Source organism: Labrus bergylta, chromosome 21, assembly GCF_963930695.1.
Source record: "Labrus bergylta chromosome 21, fLabBer1.1, whole genome shotgun sequence".
Taxonomy (NCBI): Eukaryota; Metazoa; Chordata; class Actinopteri; order Labriformes; family Labridae; genus Labrus; species Labrus bergylta.
The window spans coordinates 22567932-22581829 of record NC_089215.1 but is presented as its reverse complement, the minus strand read 5'-3'; the positions used below and the strand labels follow the sequence as shown (position 1 = coordinate 22581829).

The 13898-nt window shown below is 38.7% G+C and overlaps 1 protein-coding gene across 1 annotated transcript; it reads left to right on the top strand.

Annotated features, from left to right (window-relative positions):
- The first annotated feature begins 1233 nt into the window (after positions 1–1233).
- LOC109986819 (glucagon-like peptide 1 receptor) lies at positions 1234–13756 on the top strand. Its single transcript, XM_020637645.3, has 14 exons — positions 1234–1743; positions 4914–4992; positions 5117–5219; positions 5420–5530; positions 6120–6241; positions 10226–10332; positions 11129–11285; positions 11381–11540; positions 11867–11927; positions 12023–12092; positions 12176–12267; positions 12451–12589; positions 12729–12770; positions 13179–13756. The coding sequence occupies exons 1-14, from the start codon at positions 1571–1573 to the stop codon at positions 13248–13250; spliced, it is 1488 nt and encodes a 495-aa protein (XP_020493301.3). The 5' UTR covers positions 1234–1570; the 3' UTR covers positions 13251–13756.
- Positions 13757–13898: the final 142 nt, after the last annotated feature.

Here is a 13898-nt window from a genome sequence, read left to right as displayed (position 1 = left end):
TTTAGTATTCTGTGATGCAGAAGACAAAGTGTGAAGTGTCTGCTGAGCCAATCATTTAAATTTGGATTAATTTCAAACCTAACATATTAACATTGCTTAATTGCAAAACCATTTAGGAACAGCGATTTGGCAAATGTATGGAGTTGCTTAGTCTGATTCAGGGAGTCTGCAGTGCTAAATGAGCTTCAATAAAATTAAAATTAAACGAATTCCTGTCTTCCCATAATTATTGGGCTAATCAGAATACAGCAATCATAACAGCAATAATGGTTATTTATGTACCACATTTAAATGCTTTAACATGTTTACTATGAAAAGCTTTCATTACAATACTTAACATTAAATTCATCTTCTATCCTAAACTTTTTTTATAAAACTTTTTATTTGACCGATAATCTCTTGAGATACGAGGTCTGGTCAAGACAAAAGCACAAAGGAAAAAACAATATTGTGACATAGAGCTAGTGGTGAAGTGGATCACCTTTGACCTGTAACCCGGTAGGTTCACTGTTCGGGCTGCATGTGATCCGCGAATATATATATTTGTCTAAATATATATATATTTAGACAAACTCGGTTAACAAGCACCCTGTTCGCTCCAAAAACTGAAGATACAGTTCATAAATGCACGTGTACCGTTTGTTGTTTGTCTGATTCACACATGCTTTTCAACAAGTCAGATTTCCTTGCCAATTTGACCCGCATAAACACCTAATGACTGGTGGTGGCACTTATGACAAGAATGAGCAGGAGAAGAAGTTGACCGTGGGATTAGAGTAGAAGATGAGTAAAGTTGAAACTCCTCCAGCAGAATCTACAAGAGATAACGTTTGTTCATGTTTTCGAAACATGCCAGCTACTCTCAACCAATGCTACTCTCAATGCTCTCAACCAAAATCCACCTCAGTTGAAAAACCCGCGGAAAAGTTTAACGGTCATCACTTCTTGCGTCACTGGAACGTCATGACGTAGACCTGAACAAAAAAACTAAACAATGCATTGATTAATCAATTAGCCTGATAATTCAAAATTTGAATAAGTGGGAAATTAATCATTTTAAAACTTGAAAAAGTCCACATATTTGTCCCAAAAGTATTGTCTCACTTTCTTGCAGCGGTTCCAATCATCGCATTTTAATAGGCTTTGATTTCCTCAAGTTACTTAAGTGTGTGAATGTTGCGGTGCATATCACACTGTGCGCTTTACCTCTTTTTAAGCTCCTCCAGTACTTGACTGCTTTGCGTTTTAAAGGTCTTCCTCTGAATTACACCTTTTTGAAAGTCGTGTTATTTTCTCTGTTCCAAAATAATTTCTACACAGGAACCCTAAATCCACTTCAAACGAGACTGAGATTTAATTATCACACGGATCGCATCCATTATCCTAACTGTATGCAGCGTAAATGTAATGCTGCCCTCTGATGCTTTAGGAGCGGCTGTAGCCCATAATTCCTGTGCCTGGATGAAGAGAAGAAAGTGAGAAACGACGTAACATATCTCCCGTTATTTATCGCTCAATCCATAGGCTCCAATTACCAATAGTTTAAGATGGCAGTTTGGGCTAAGAGTGAATGACTGTAAGGAGGAATTTCTTGTTAAACGTTAACCCAGCATTGGATATAAATGATGAACATCAATGGGCTGAGCATCATGGACAAACTGCTGTGTGCAGGTTCAGGTGCAGTTACGGTCAGGACGGAACGTCTCCACAGCGCGTCTCAGCGAGCAGAAGGACTATTTATCTGTGAGTAATATCTTTATGTATCTATCCTTTTATATGCAGTGTTAGCCTACTTCAACACTTTTACGCAGAGGATGCCCCAAAATGAAGGGCTTGTTATCCAAAAACGCATTACGCAATTGAAGAGAATGTCAACATATTGTAGCCAAAGAAAGACAAACAGACTTGATGAATCATGTTCGTTATTTTATACATGCATCTTAGTATAGATTTCCCTCAGGATATCAATGAGAACATTTATAACATCGTTTTTTTTTACTTGGATTTTTCTGAAATTGCCATGATGTAGGGATTGAATATGATATCTTATTACAAGATCGATTGGAAAAGTAATATGTTTATCACTTTCTTTTAACGGGTACTGTAATGCAGGTTATACTTTGTGCAGTTCATGCAATGCACTTAGCCGTTTTTATTCAACAGTTTTAAAATGTGTAGAGAACCCTGTAACTGAAAAACTACAATAATTATTTATGAGGTTGTTTCATGTACATGCTGCTGTGAGATTATAACTGGTATAAGGGGTTGTTGTAATTTCACTGAAATTTTAGATGCTTAACTCTGTTAGATTTTAAAGAGCCTTTAATTAAAAAAAAAATGTAGTCTAAAAATACATTATGCTGGAGTAAAAGAATATCCTTCCCTCCAGGTGTAGTAAAAACTGCCAGTTTTCAGAAGACAACTTATACTGATCATACTGAAATACACCTTTAATATCAGTGACTTGTGTTACAGCTGCTGCTTCCATTTATTTAGTAGTTGGGGATAACCCAGTTGAGGATAAACATGATAGGTAATTGAGTGTTACAGTGAAATTAAAGGTTAATAGATCAGAGTGTTAAATTAAGCCGTGTAAGGCCCACCAAAATGTTCTGTATTTCCTGACAAACAGAACTCTTAAAGCCACATGGAAGGAGATCCTGGACTGATTGGAAACAAAACTCGTTGGGGTCTCATTCCTTGAGCTGCCAAAGGCAAAAAATGTCAAATGCCACCTACCAGGAGAGAAAAATCTAATCTGTGTTTTGGCAGCCTGTTGATACACAGCGGCAGCAGGCTTTACTGAGCCTCAGGTTAGACCCCCCCAAAGGAGGGGGCATTGTCCCTCTACACTTGCTTTGCACTTAATTGGGTTGCACTATAACAGCAGGGCCTGTGGAGAGTCATTCAGCCCCACTTTAGTCCACACTGCACAGCTAGAAAATAGTTAATACTTTGAAAAAAAACTTTATTCCAAGTACTATGTGAAATATACTTCCTCCTAAAAGTGTATTGGATTAAGAGAATTAAGCAATTTTTACACTGATGTTGTACTGCACGGCTGCGATTTGGTTTTAGGCACCATGCTTCAGGCTTTGTGCCAAAGGTAATCACTGCATGCTAGTATTCATGCTAGTATTCAGTAAAACAACGGTATATGATATTGCTTTCATATACAGCAGTTCTAGAAGTGGCAAAACGTTAACAGCAAAAAGAAACATAAGACCAACTTTTGTATTATTTTGCTTCACCTACACATCTACAGTTTTACACCTGATTGGGACAGGAGTCAGGACTGTTGTTGCTGATGTTGTACTCTATATAAGCACTAATGGAATAGCTCTTGCCTGGTCAGAACTAATGGTTGTTTAAAATAACACAACCAAACGTTAAGTTGTGTTCTTGAGGTCTGAGATTGGGTTTGGAACTTATTTTGAATGTGTAAGGCTTTAAAAGTGTATACTGCACAGCAACAGCTAAGCCTTTCAGCCAAATGATGGCACAGAACTGCAAATAATTACCTCAATCAGTGCTATACATTTATATTTCTGTTGTTTCTCATAAAGGTCCACTCTAAAAAAAATGAAAATTAGATAGGAAGAATTGGACATTACTCGTAATTGAAGTGGGCAGCAAGACCAGCATGCTTGATTAACCACGTCATTGGACTAAGTACATCCTGTACTGTATGTGAAGGCTTGAGCTTCACCGAACAGAATGATGTTTGTGCAAAGTGTCACGTTAAAGGTTGAAACAAAGGAAGAGAAACTGATTGCAGACTAAAAGAAAGGTATCGACTTAAACACAAGACAAAAAGTAAAAAATAAAAGCTAATTATTTATGTCTAAAAATACAAATCAAACAACATCTGACTCAAAATCCAATTAACAGGGAAATAAAAACCGAGGAGCCAAAAGGAAAAAATACTGACTAGAGTCCATTAAGAAAACTCAAAATCCAAAGGAAAAAATGACAGATTCCATCAAGGGGAAAAATCCCACAAGAACCTAAAATAAAATCCACTTATAATACGATTTAAATTTCCCTCGGGATCAATAAAGTATCTATCTATATCTATCTATCTATCTATCTATCTATCTACAATGGGCATGTTTAGGTAAATCATTTGATGACACAGCAGGTAAGGAACACACTAAATGGGCTAGGGGTAATCAAAACCAGGTGACAGACAAGTCACAGATGAAACTGATGAGGGCGATCAAAATGGAGGAAGAACACAGAAGTGCAGGGGGTAACTCTAGACAGGAAACACTGATGAAAGAACTACAAAATAAAAGAGTAAACACTGAAGACTAACAGAGAACTAACAGTAACAATACTCAATACACAGTGCATACTGTACAAACATATTTGGATACCGCATAAAGTAAACTTGTTTATTTCAGATGTACCTGCAGTCAAAATTTAAAAAAAAAACTAAAGGTTTCTTAGCTTTGGAAACAATATGAGACAGGAAAAACATTACAACAATGACAACAAAGTCAGACATGATGAGGAAGTGAGCACTTCATCAAGTTGCATACTTTTAGAGAACTTTGTGAAAGCAAGGGGTTACACTTTCCAAAGTTCAGTTAAACCTGCTGAAAACTTTGTCTGGAAAATATCTGGACCATTCATTTCAGGGACCTTGGTTTAAGAAGCTCGGCAGTTGTAGTACCTCATATGACCTTAATTTGATTGATAGCAGGGCAGCAGGCACCAATTTGTGTTGAAAAAATCTACAACTGCAGCCTTTACATGTCCAAACATCCATTTTGAAATTCTCTAAAAGCTTTGCCATTACATAGCCAAGGTGGATGAATTGAGAGAAGAACATGCAGGCAATAAGATAATGACCTTCTCTGCCAGCAGTCAGAACTATTCTGCTATTCTTCTTCCTCTCATTCTTTCAGGAGGAACAAGTCTGCAGCGATGGACAGGGCAAAAGACATAATGGTTATAATCTGCCTGCTGATTCTTAAAATGCCAACGGTTAGTTTTATTCATAATTCCTTTTATTTGAGTCCAGAGTTCGACAGAAGAGTTTGAATTTTACAGAAACCTTAAATTACATTTGTTATGTTTAAGTAACGTTTTTTTGGGAATGTACCCACAGTTTGAGTTGGCCAGTGGGAAAGTGTTGGAGGAGACTTATCGGAAGTGGATCCAGTATAAAGAAGAGTGCTTCAAAATGATAGAAAATGAGCCGCTCCTTCAAGGTAAGTGGAAACTGTAGACACCTGTATTTACAGTAATATTCAATCATTCTGCACTGGGGAAATGGCACGAGGTGGAAATAATGAAGTACAGATTAAGATAAATGCTCCTTTATTCCTTTAATTGAGAGTAAAAAGATGTTTTTTGTTGCTTTTTTGAAGGAAAGATGTTTCTTCAGTTTTGTACTTGTTTGTCTTTTTAGGGGGCTTGTTCTGTAACAGGACGTTTGACAGATACGCCTGCTGGTCAGATACTCCTCCCGGCTCAGTGGTGAACATCTCATGTCCTTTCTACCTGCCCTGGTATAACAAAGGTAAACACACTTCTAATTAGCCTATCATTGAAAAACAATCCTCGATCCCGGGGCCTTTTCAGAGTGAAATAGTTGACCAAACTATTCAGCCTAGGGTAGAACGTTCACATTTTTTACAAGTATCTGTTCAATAACAAGTTATACTAGCTACATTACAAGCTACACTGGCTGTAACTGTCAGCTAGAATAGCTTGCCATGTGTTCAGTGCCTGAACTCAACCAATAGCGCACGCTTCTCTTGACACTGTAAAAGCCATAATTGCACAGTACTGCTTAAGCACTGCAGAAAAAGCTCACAATCTATTTGTAACCTGCCTAATTAATCAATAAAGATAATTAAGCATATGAAGCTAACTGTCACCGTGTACTTTCAGCGCTTGTGACAAGCTGAGATACAAAGTTAACTTGCACAAGTTTAAATTGACCATACAGATATGAGAGTGGTATAAATCTTTTGATATCAATCTAAGAAGTTAGACATCATTTTTGTTGTCTATATAATTCAGGAATGCTTGTCTGTAGAGGCCATTAACCTAATTAACAATCAGTGCGTAATGCCTGAAGCACTCACTGTCTCTCCTTTCTTAAGTGTCTCAGGGTGTGGTCAGACGGCGGTGTGGATCTGACGGCATTTGGGAGAGAGACAGCAGCGGGCAGGTATGGAGAGACATGACCCAGTGTGAGGAGGAAAAAGAGGTCACTTCTCAGGAGGTATGGCTTTCACACTGTCTCCAGCTTGGTGGTTATTTTGTTACCGTCATTACCACTTCTTGTTTCTCACTTGATGTTTATTTTCTATTCAGGAGGATGGTTTCTTTACTGCACTGCTCGAGCATTCTTTATTTCTTTACAGGCTGAGCTCATTATGCAAACATTTAATTTGCAGGCCAATTAGCAGCATTTGTTTATCTCTGGAAAAGCTACACAAAGAAAGGATGGGATTTGCATGTTGTAACTAAAACATGTATTGCTCTCAAGACGGCAAACATTTTATTTACAGACTGCAGGTTTGAAAAATTAGCCTCTAGACATCTGATGGACACAAACTGGGTAAAAAGCTGACAGATGTTGTTAATCGACAGTCCAGAAAACATGACTCATCTTGGAAGCAGTAATTGCCGTAGCAACAGGAATCCATCTTTGGTTAACGATGTGTGATTCATGTCATTTTCATAATTTATTGACATTATTTTCACACTTCAAAAATGTGTTTTGCAGAAATATGAAACAAATTAATGAATAAAGTTCTAAGAGCAAAAAATGCAGAGTCAATTCATTAAACAAAGAAGTGTCAAATTGAATTTGGAAATTTGAAAGAGTTCTTTAAAAAAAATGCTGTAATCATAATTCTGTATCAACATAGATCAGATGACTGTTCAATGTGTGATGAAAACATTGACCCAACACAGTGTATTCATCAGGTCTATGGAGCTTTTTGTCACTTTCAGCTTAATGTTTTGGTTTAAAGCCCTTCAAATGAATAGTTTTTGTCACTGCCTGTCCGTCACCAAGCAGAGTAAAGAATAAGTGACTGGCTGGTGGACACAGTTTGGGTTTCAGCTGCTCAGGAGCCACATACCTCCCTCAGGTACCGGTATCTAGAGAGGGAGCAAGAAAAGGAACACAAAATTGAGCTGACAGTTGCCAGGTAGCTGTTCACCCTATATAATGCCATTAAAGGGTTAGGTTTAAAGCTCCTAAATTAGTTTTAGCTGGTATTAAAACAGACAGAAATTAACATTGATACCTCCATTCAAACTTACAAAACAAGACCATCCACGAGAAGATTGATTATTTCTATATTGTCTTTTATTTATGGGTGAAACATTGCCACATGATTTTCAGCTGCAGATGCAGCCTTTTTAAAATGTTGACACACAAAAGATCCAATGTATTGTTGTTAAACATTTGAAATAAAGAAGGATGATTATTTTGGTGAAGAAAAATAATGCTCACAAATGCACAGGATAAGGCCAGGAAAGACATACATTTTCTAGTTTGTCCACAAGGGGCGCTCAAATCAACACAACATGAAGGTTCCTCACAGGATCGATTTGATTAAGCTGATATTATAAGGGGATGCTGAGTGTGTTAAATTGGCAATCCTGACAAGAATATGTCTGCAGGTTGATGCATAACCTAGGAACAGTCAAACATTAGTGGTGTGTAAAATGTTGTCAGTGTAGTATTCTGGAGGTCTATCATTGTCTGAAATTCCTCCACACTTTGTTTCATACTATTTTTTTTTTTTTAAAGATTTATTTTGCGCTTTTTGTGCCTTTAATGGAGAGATAGGACAGTGGATAGAGTTGGAAATCAGGGAGAGAGAGTGGGGATTGACATGCGGGAAGGAAGCCACAGGTGGGATGTGAGCCCGGGCCACCGGCTTGAGACTACAGCCTCCATGCATGGGGCGCGCGCACTAACCACTGCGCCACCAGCGCCCCTGTTTCGTACTATTTTTTCTGAGTATAAGCCTGTAACAGCTTGTGTGAGACATAATTGACATAATTTTACAGTAACGCCAATACAGAAAGGCCAAAACGGGAAAATGTGCACAAATTGGGAGCTGCTGTGTTGATCCCAGCAGCAGTATTTTAACAAGCTGGAGGTTGTGAGACTGTAAGCGGAATAACGAGCTAAAGAGAGACTGCTCTCTCTAAAGAGAATTCAATCTGGGAAATTCTGCAAATGGAGTCAGAGTGAAAAATAAACTGCAACTAAAGAGACAAATGACACAAGACCTTTTAAGACAATGATAGCAATATTGCATATACATACACATAATTTCCTTGGTTGAGAATATATGTGTAGCACATCAAAAACACTACAGACATATTTAGATACAGAAACAATTCAAGCACCACATGAACCACAAAAAAAAACTATTTCCATGGAACTTTAACAAGTGAATAAGGCTGTTGAGGCAAGCTTTTTGTTGTCATGTTAGTGACTCCAAGTTTTTGAAGTCAACCTTCTGTGAGTGTTGTTGGAGAATAAGTGAAATTGAACTTTTTTGGGGGGGTTGTGGAGTGGTGGGGTAGGGGGGACAGCAAACAACAAGTGTGTATCATGGATGAGGGTTTCAGCTACACAGAGTCTGAGCGTGATTGTCAGAGTCTGGAGATTTTGAGAGAGGACAAAGCAGATCTTGTGATGGATTTTTGTTTTCAGCTGCACTTCAACATGACTCAGTAGTCTCTTCCATCAGAGGTGATATTGAATTAAAAAACAACAACAACAACAAACGATCAACAGATGGAAAAGCCAACAAAACCTTTGACTTCCAAAAAGTTATGTGTTGCAATATTTCTCCTATGATACCAAAAAGCTGGACAGTAATTTCATTATGACTTATGTTACACCCTATGGGGCTAACAACAAACCACACATTGACCCATTAAAAGACAGTAAACACCTTAACAAAAATCAAAACCAACGGATTTATTACAATTACTTAAACTTAATGATAACAAAGATCAAACTAGAAAGTAATTTTACAAAACACAACAGACAATCCCTGACTGAGAGGCACAGCAATCCCAACTCCAAATGCCCCCTTTCCTGCAGCCAGCACTGATGCCAGGTGTGCCTCGTCGTTCAATTAGTGGCTTCACCTGGGCTGGAGACAACAGGAAGTGGAGAAGGAACACACAGCACAGGGAAACATACAGCCGTAACACTTAGCTGCAAGCATCAAATATTCAATTATGGGTCAATATTCGTAAATAGATCATATTAAGCTAGATGGCAAGGAAAATTGAATATCCTCTTTTAACTCTCACAGCCTCACATAACTCTGATAACGCCCAGCCTGCCAAGTTAAACTGTTAGCTACTATGTTTGTTAAGACAGACAGAGCTAACTGTAAGCAGGCAAGGGGCTGAGTGACACAAAATATGGGGGGGGGGAATTCTATTGAGATGCATATTATCAAGTTTTGTATCACCAAGGAGAAGACTCAAAAGCAGACTTAAGTTTCATTTACAGATAATATAAATAAATAAAAGACAAGAAAAGAAAAAGAAAGGGTTGTTACAGAGTCCATGGGCTGCAAGCAAGAAAATAGTTATTAAGATGGAGGATTGCTGGCTTGTAGTTAGTAAGAGCCACAGATACAAGCTGTTGGTATAATGTTAGGACGGACTACCTTCTGCTACTTTCAGTGAAAAGAGCAAGTTGGTTCACATGACAAGGCTTGATACAGTTGACAGCCTTTTCCTGTGTCAAATGTCATGTCATTGGCCTGTGCTGTGCAGCCCTTTGTTCCCTGAAGTGTAGGGCAACCCTCCATCATTTGGGCGCTATCAACATTTGACATCAGGAAATGACATTTAAGGTTTCATGTAGCATGTCATTGTGTGCACAAAGAAATGGCCTGATGGCTTTATGACTTGCAGCTCACTGAACAAAATATTCCATGCAACAGTCACATCTTTCATTCAAGCTTTAAACTCACAGCCCTTATGCTGTGAAAAGTACCAAATGGCCCCTGATTTTTGCAGAAGGAACATTACCCTGTGCAAAGACTTTCAGTGCACAATCAGTCTGTATACAATTATTTGCACAAAACTACTCCCCCAAGAACACACTGCCTTAGCTCCAGTTCAGATTAGAGTCATGAACCTGATATTAAGGACATGATTTATGAGCTCTGACTTCCAAAAAGTGAGTGTTGTGAGTTTGTCTTCACAGCTATGGTTCAAGCAACTGATGGTGAGCTTCAGGATGCTGTACACGGTTGGCTACTCCCTCTCCCTCTTCACACTTGTCACTGCTCTCATCATTCTGCTGAGCTTTAGGTAAGCTTTCTATCAGGTGCTGAGAGAAATGGCTTTAGTTGTCATTAGACTCTTCAACATTCATTTTATTACTAAACAGATGCACCAGATTTGTGCAGATTCTGTCACATAGGGCAATGATGTATTGGTATGAAAGATATCTCAATTTCAGTGTGCACATTGATGTAACATAGAAAGTGAATTGATGTAGGCAGCAAACAATAGAAATAGACAACATGTGCGATTGCGTTTGGGTTGCGCCCCGTGAACGGAGGCTATAGTCCTACAAGCGGGTGGTCCGGGTTCAAGTCCGACATACAGCTCCTTTCCCGCATGTCATTCCCCACTCTCTCTCTCTCTCTCACAATTTCCCACTCTATTAACAGTTTTTTCTAAAATGAGGCAAAACATAGATTAATGCAAGTTAACGACTTTAAAGGTTATATAAGATAAGTCATGTATTATTGCACATGGTACCAAAAAACTGAGTTTTTTTTTGGCAAATGAAGAAAAATCAATGAAAACAAATTTAAAAAAGAGCAAAAAATTGTTTTTGAAAGATTTATTTTTGGGCTTTATATATAAAGATATAGGACAGTGGATAGAGCTGGAAATCAGGGAGAGAGAGAGTAGGGAATGACATGCGGGAAAGGAGCCACAGGCTGGACTCGAACCCGCTTGGATGACCATAGCCTCTATACATGGGATGCGCGCACTAACTACTGCGCCACCAATGCCCCAAGAGCAACATTTTTTATTCATAACGATATCAATAATAGCACAAAAACAAAACATTTATTTTAATTTACCCTGACAGGAAACTCCATTGCACCAGGAACTACATCCATGCTAACCTCTTCCTGTCCCTCATACTGCGAGCCATGTCAGTCATTGTTAAGGACACCATGCTGGAACGCCACTGGGGACGAGAAATCATGAAACAGACGGATGTGAGAGAAATGCTCAGTCACCAGGTAAGCCTTGAAGTATGATTTCATGATTTACCAAAAAGAAATGCATTAACCCTTAAACCTTTTTTGTCACATATTCTCATGACCATTTCCTCCAGGCTGCTATTGGATGCAGGATAGCACAGGTGATGATGCAATACTGCGTCCTGGCCAATCACTACTGGTTCTTCGGAGAGGCAATTTATTTATACTCTGTGCTTATTGCCTCAGTGTTCATTGACAACAACAAGTATTTACCTTACATCTGCCTCGGATGGGGTGAGTTAGACGGTTTGTCAACTTTTATACTTAAATGCATCTCACAGCATAGATAAAAAGCAGCTCACATTTAAAAAGCAGACACGCTGTCACCGAGAAAACTTCTCGCTCTCACACGCCTGCACCTCTGCAAAATGCCTCTTCACTATCTGAAGTCAAATCAAGCTTAGCTAAAAGAAGAGCATGCCAAACAACAATTGTGTAGCTTTTGTTCAAGAATGCAATGGAAATGTTAACATGTAATCCACCTGTCATTGAGTTCTTCTTCTTGTTTTTAAAAGCACTCACAGCGCTGAATCTTGCAATCTGTACTGTCATTGTCTTAGGGACTCCAATTGTGTTTGTGGTTCCCTGGGTGGTGATGAAGCTATTGAAAGAAAACAAAGAGTAAGTGTGTTTGTAGTACTCTCATGTCCCTGATTCACTTCCTGTAGCCCATTGATCCAAGTGGAGAGAAAGTAATATCTGCCTCGTCTTCACAGGTGTTGGGCTGTCAATGAGAACATGCACTACTGGTGGATCATTCGTTTCCCTATTCTTTTTGCTTCTCTAGTAAGGATGGCATGCAAAGAGTAAACTTTGAATCAGGATTTAATCAGATACAAAAGTTAATACTTCGATTTTGTGTTCCACAGATCAACTTCCTGATTTTCATGAAGATCCTGAAGGTCATTCTTTCTAAATTAAGAGCCAGCAACCAGAGTGGATACCCTGATTACAAGCTCCGGCAAGTTGTCCAGCATATTTTCATAATTGGATTTGTTGAACTCTTCTTCGTCTATCTTTTTTAAGCCAAGGTCACGGCCCTGGCTCTGACAGAGAGACTGTGAATGATTTGGGTAGGAGGAGGACGAAAGATGTAGCCAGAAAAATAAATGTTAATGAATGCTGTTTTAACTTATCCTGTCAGGCTTGCCAAGGCAACCCTTACCCTCATCCCTCTGTTTGGGATTCATGAGATCATATTCATCTTTGCTACAGATGAGCAGACAACAGGAGTTCTGCGCTACATTAAAGTCTTCTTCACGCTGTTTCTCAATTCATTTCAGGTAGGTTTAACTCCTCGCTATCTTAGATAACTCTGACATTGTGAAACCATCTAAGACATACAGTATAATAAACGTCTACAAAACATGTACAGTATGCTTTGACTAAACTGCAATTTTCTTAAATCTTCCCTCTCTGCAGGGCTTTCTGGTGGCTGTGCTCTACTGCTATGCCAATAAAGAGGTGCGTTGTTTTACCCTATATTCTTGTTTCCTTTCTTTACCAATATAGATGATGGTGCCTCAGAGAGATCATACATGAGTGTAAAATGAGTCTTAAATCACATTAAACCTTGTTAATGAGCCTGCTAATGGTATGTTTTTAACAACTGTCAGGTGGGGATTGGACAGCTGGACAGATCATCAAAGGATGCTTTAGATTAAAATAACAGACTTTATTATTTCAAGTCATCCATGGTGGTCAAGGTGTATGGTTTTTCCTCTTTATTTCCAATGACCTGATCAATAGGATTCTGAAAGAGATTTTACTTTACTTTTAAATTAATTCAAAGCATTAAATTGGAATTAAGCACAAAATAGGTACAAAAAGTTACTAACTTCCTGACTTTGCTCACCTCCAATCTGGGTGCAGGTGAGGACAGAGCTGAAGAGGAAATTACGCAGCTGGAGGATAGAGGCTGAAGTTGTCTGTTGTGGACAGTGACTAGCAGTGCTTGATTCTCGAGTAGACACTCTCTCCATCGCCACAGTCCCAGAGCGCAACAGATCCTCTGCAACAACGATGAGGGCAATGCCTGATGGATCACCCACTCCTGACAGTTCACTCATTTTTAGTCGTCCAGTTCAGGCAGCATCCCCACAGCCTGATGAATCACTGCTGCACTGCCCATCGGTGGTAAACAGAGACAGCACACAACAGCATGGGCATCATGACGACCCTGGACAGTCCTCTGTGGCGATGCAGGTGTCCTTTGTCATTCATCTTCAAGACCCTGTTGAATTACTCCCACATGTTGTCAGTATAGATTCCGACTGAATACATATTGGCATTTAATGTGCATTTGAAGATTATATGTGGTTTGTTTGAATATCTAAAACTGTGAATAAGTAATTGTTGTTACGTCAGTTGTAAAATTGTGAATATGTTAATATATGACTGTGATTATTTCAAACATGAGATGTCTTTAAGTACATTTTACAAATTGTGTATGAAAAATAAAATATTTGATTACATGGCTTCTTTTAATATGTGATGCAAGGAGTAAAACAAGACAAGCCTGGTAATTTATTTTTCAGTGTAATTTATGTTGTGAAAAATTACAGTAAACCACAACACAGTTAACAGGTTAAA

Excerpts from the sequence above, each read along its gene's own strand:
- LOC109986819 (XM_020637645.3), top strand. The coding sequence starts at position 1,571 with ATGACTGTAAGGAGGAATTTCTTGTTAAACGTTAACCCAGCATTGGAT. Across the intron at positions 12,590-12,728 it reads TGTTTCTCAATTCATTTCAG|GGCTTTCTGGTGGCTGTGCT; the intron begins GTAGGTTTAACT and ends CCCTCTCTGCAG. Across the intron at positions 12,771-13,178 it reads ACTGCTATGCCAATAAAGAG|GTGAGGACAGAGCTGAAGAG; the intron begins GTGCGTTGTTTT and ends ATCTGGGTGCAG.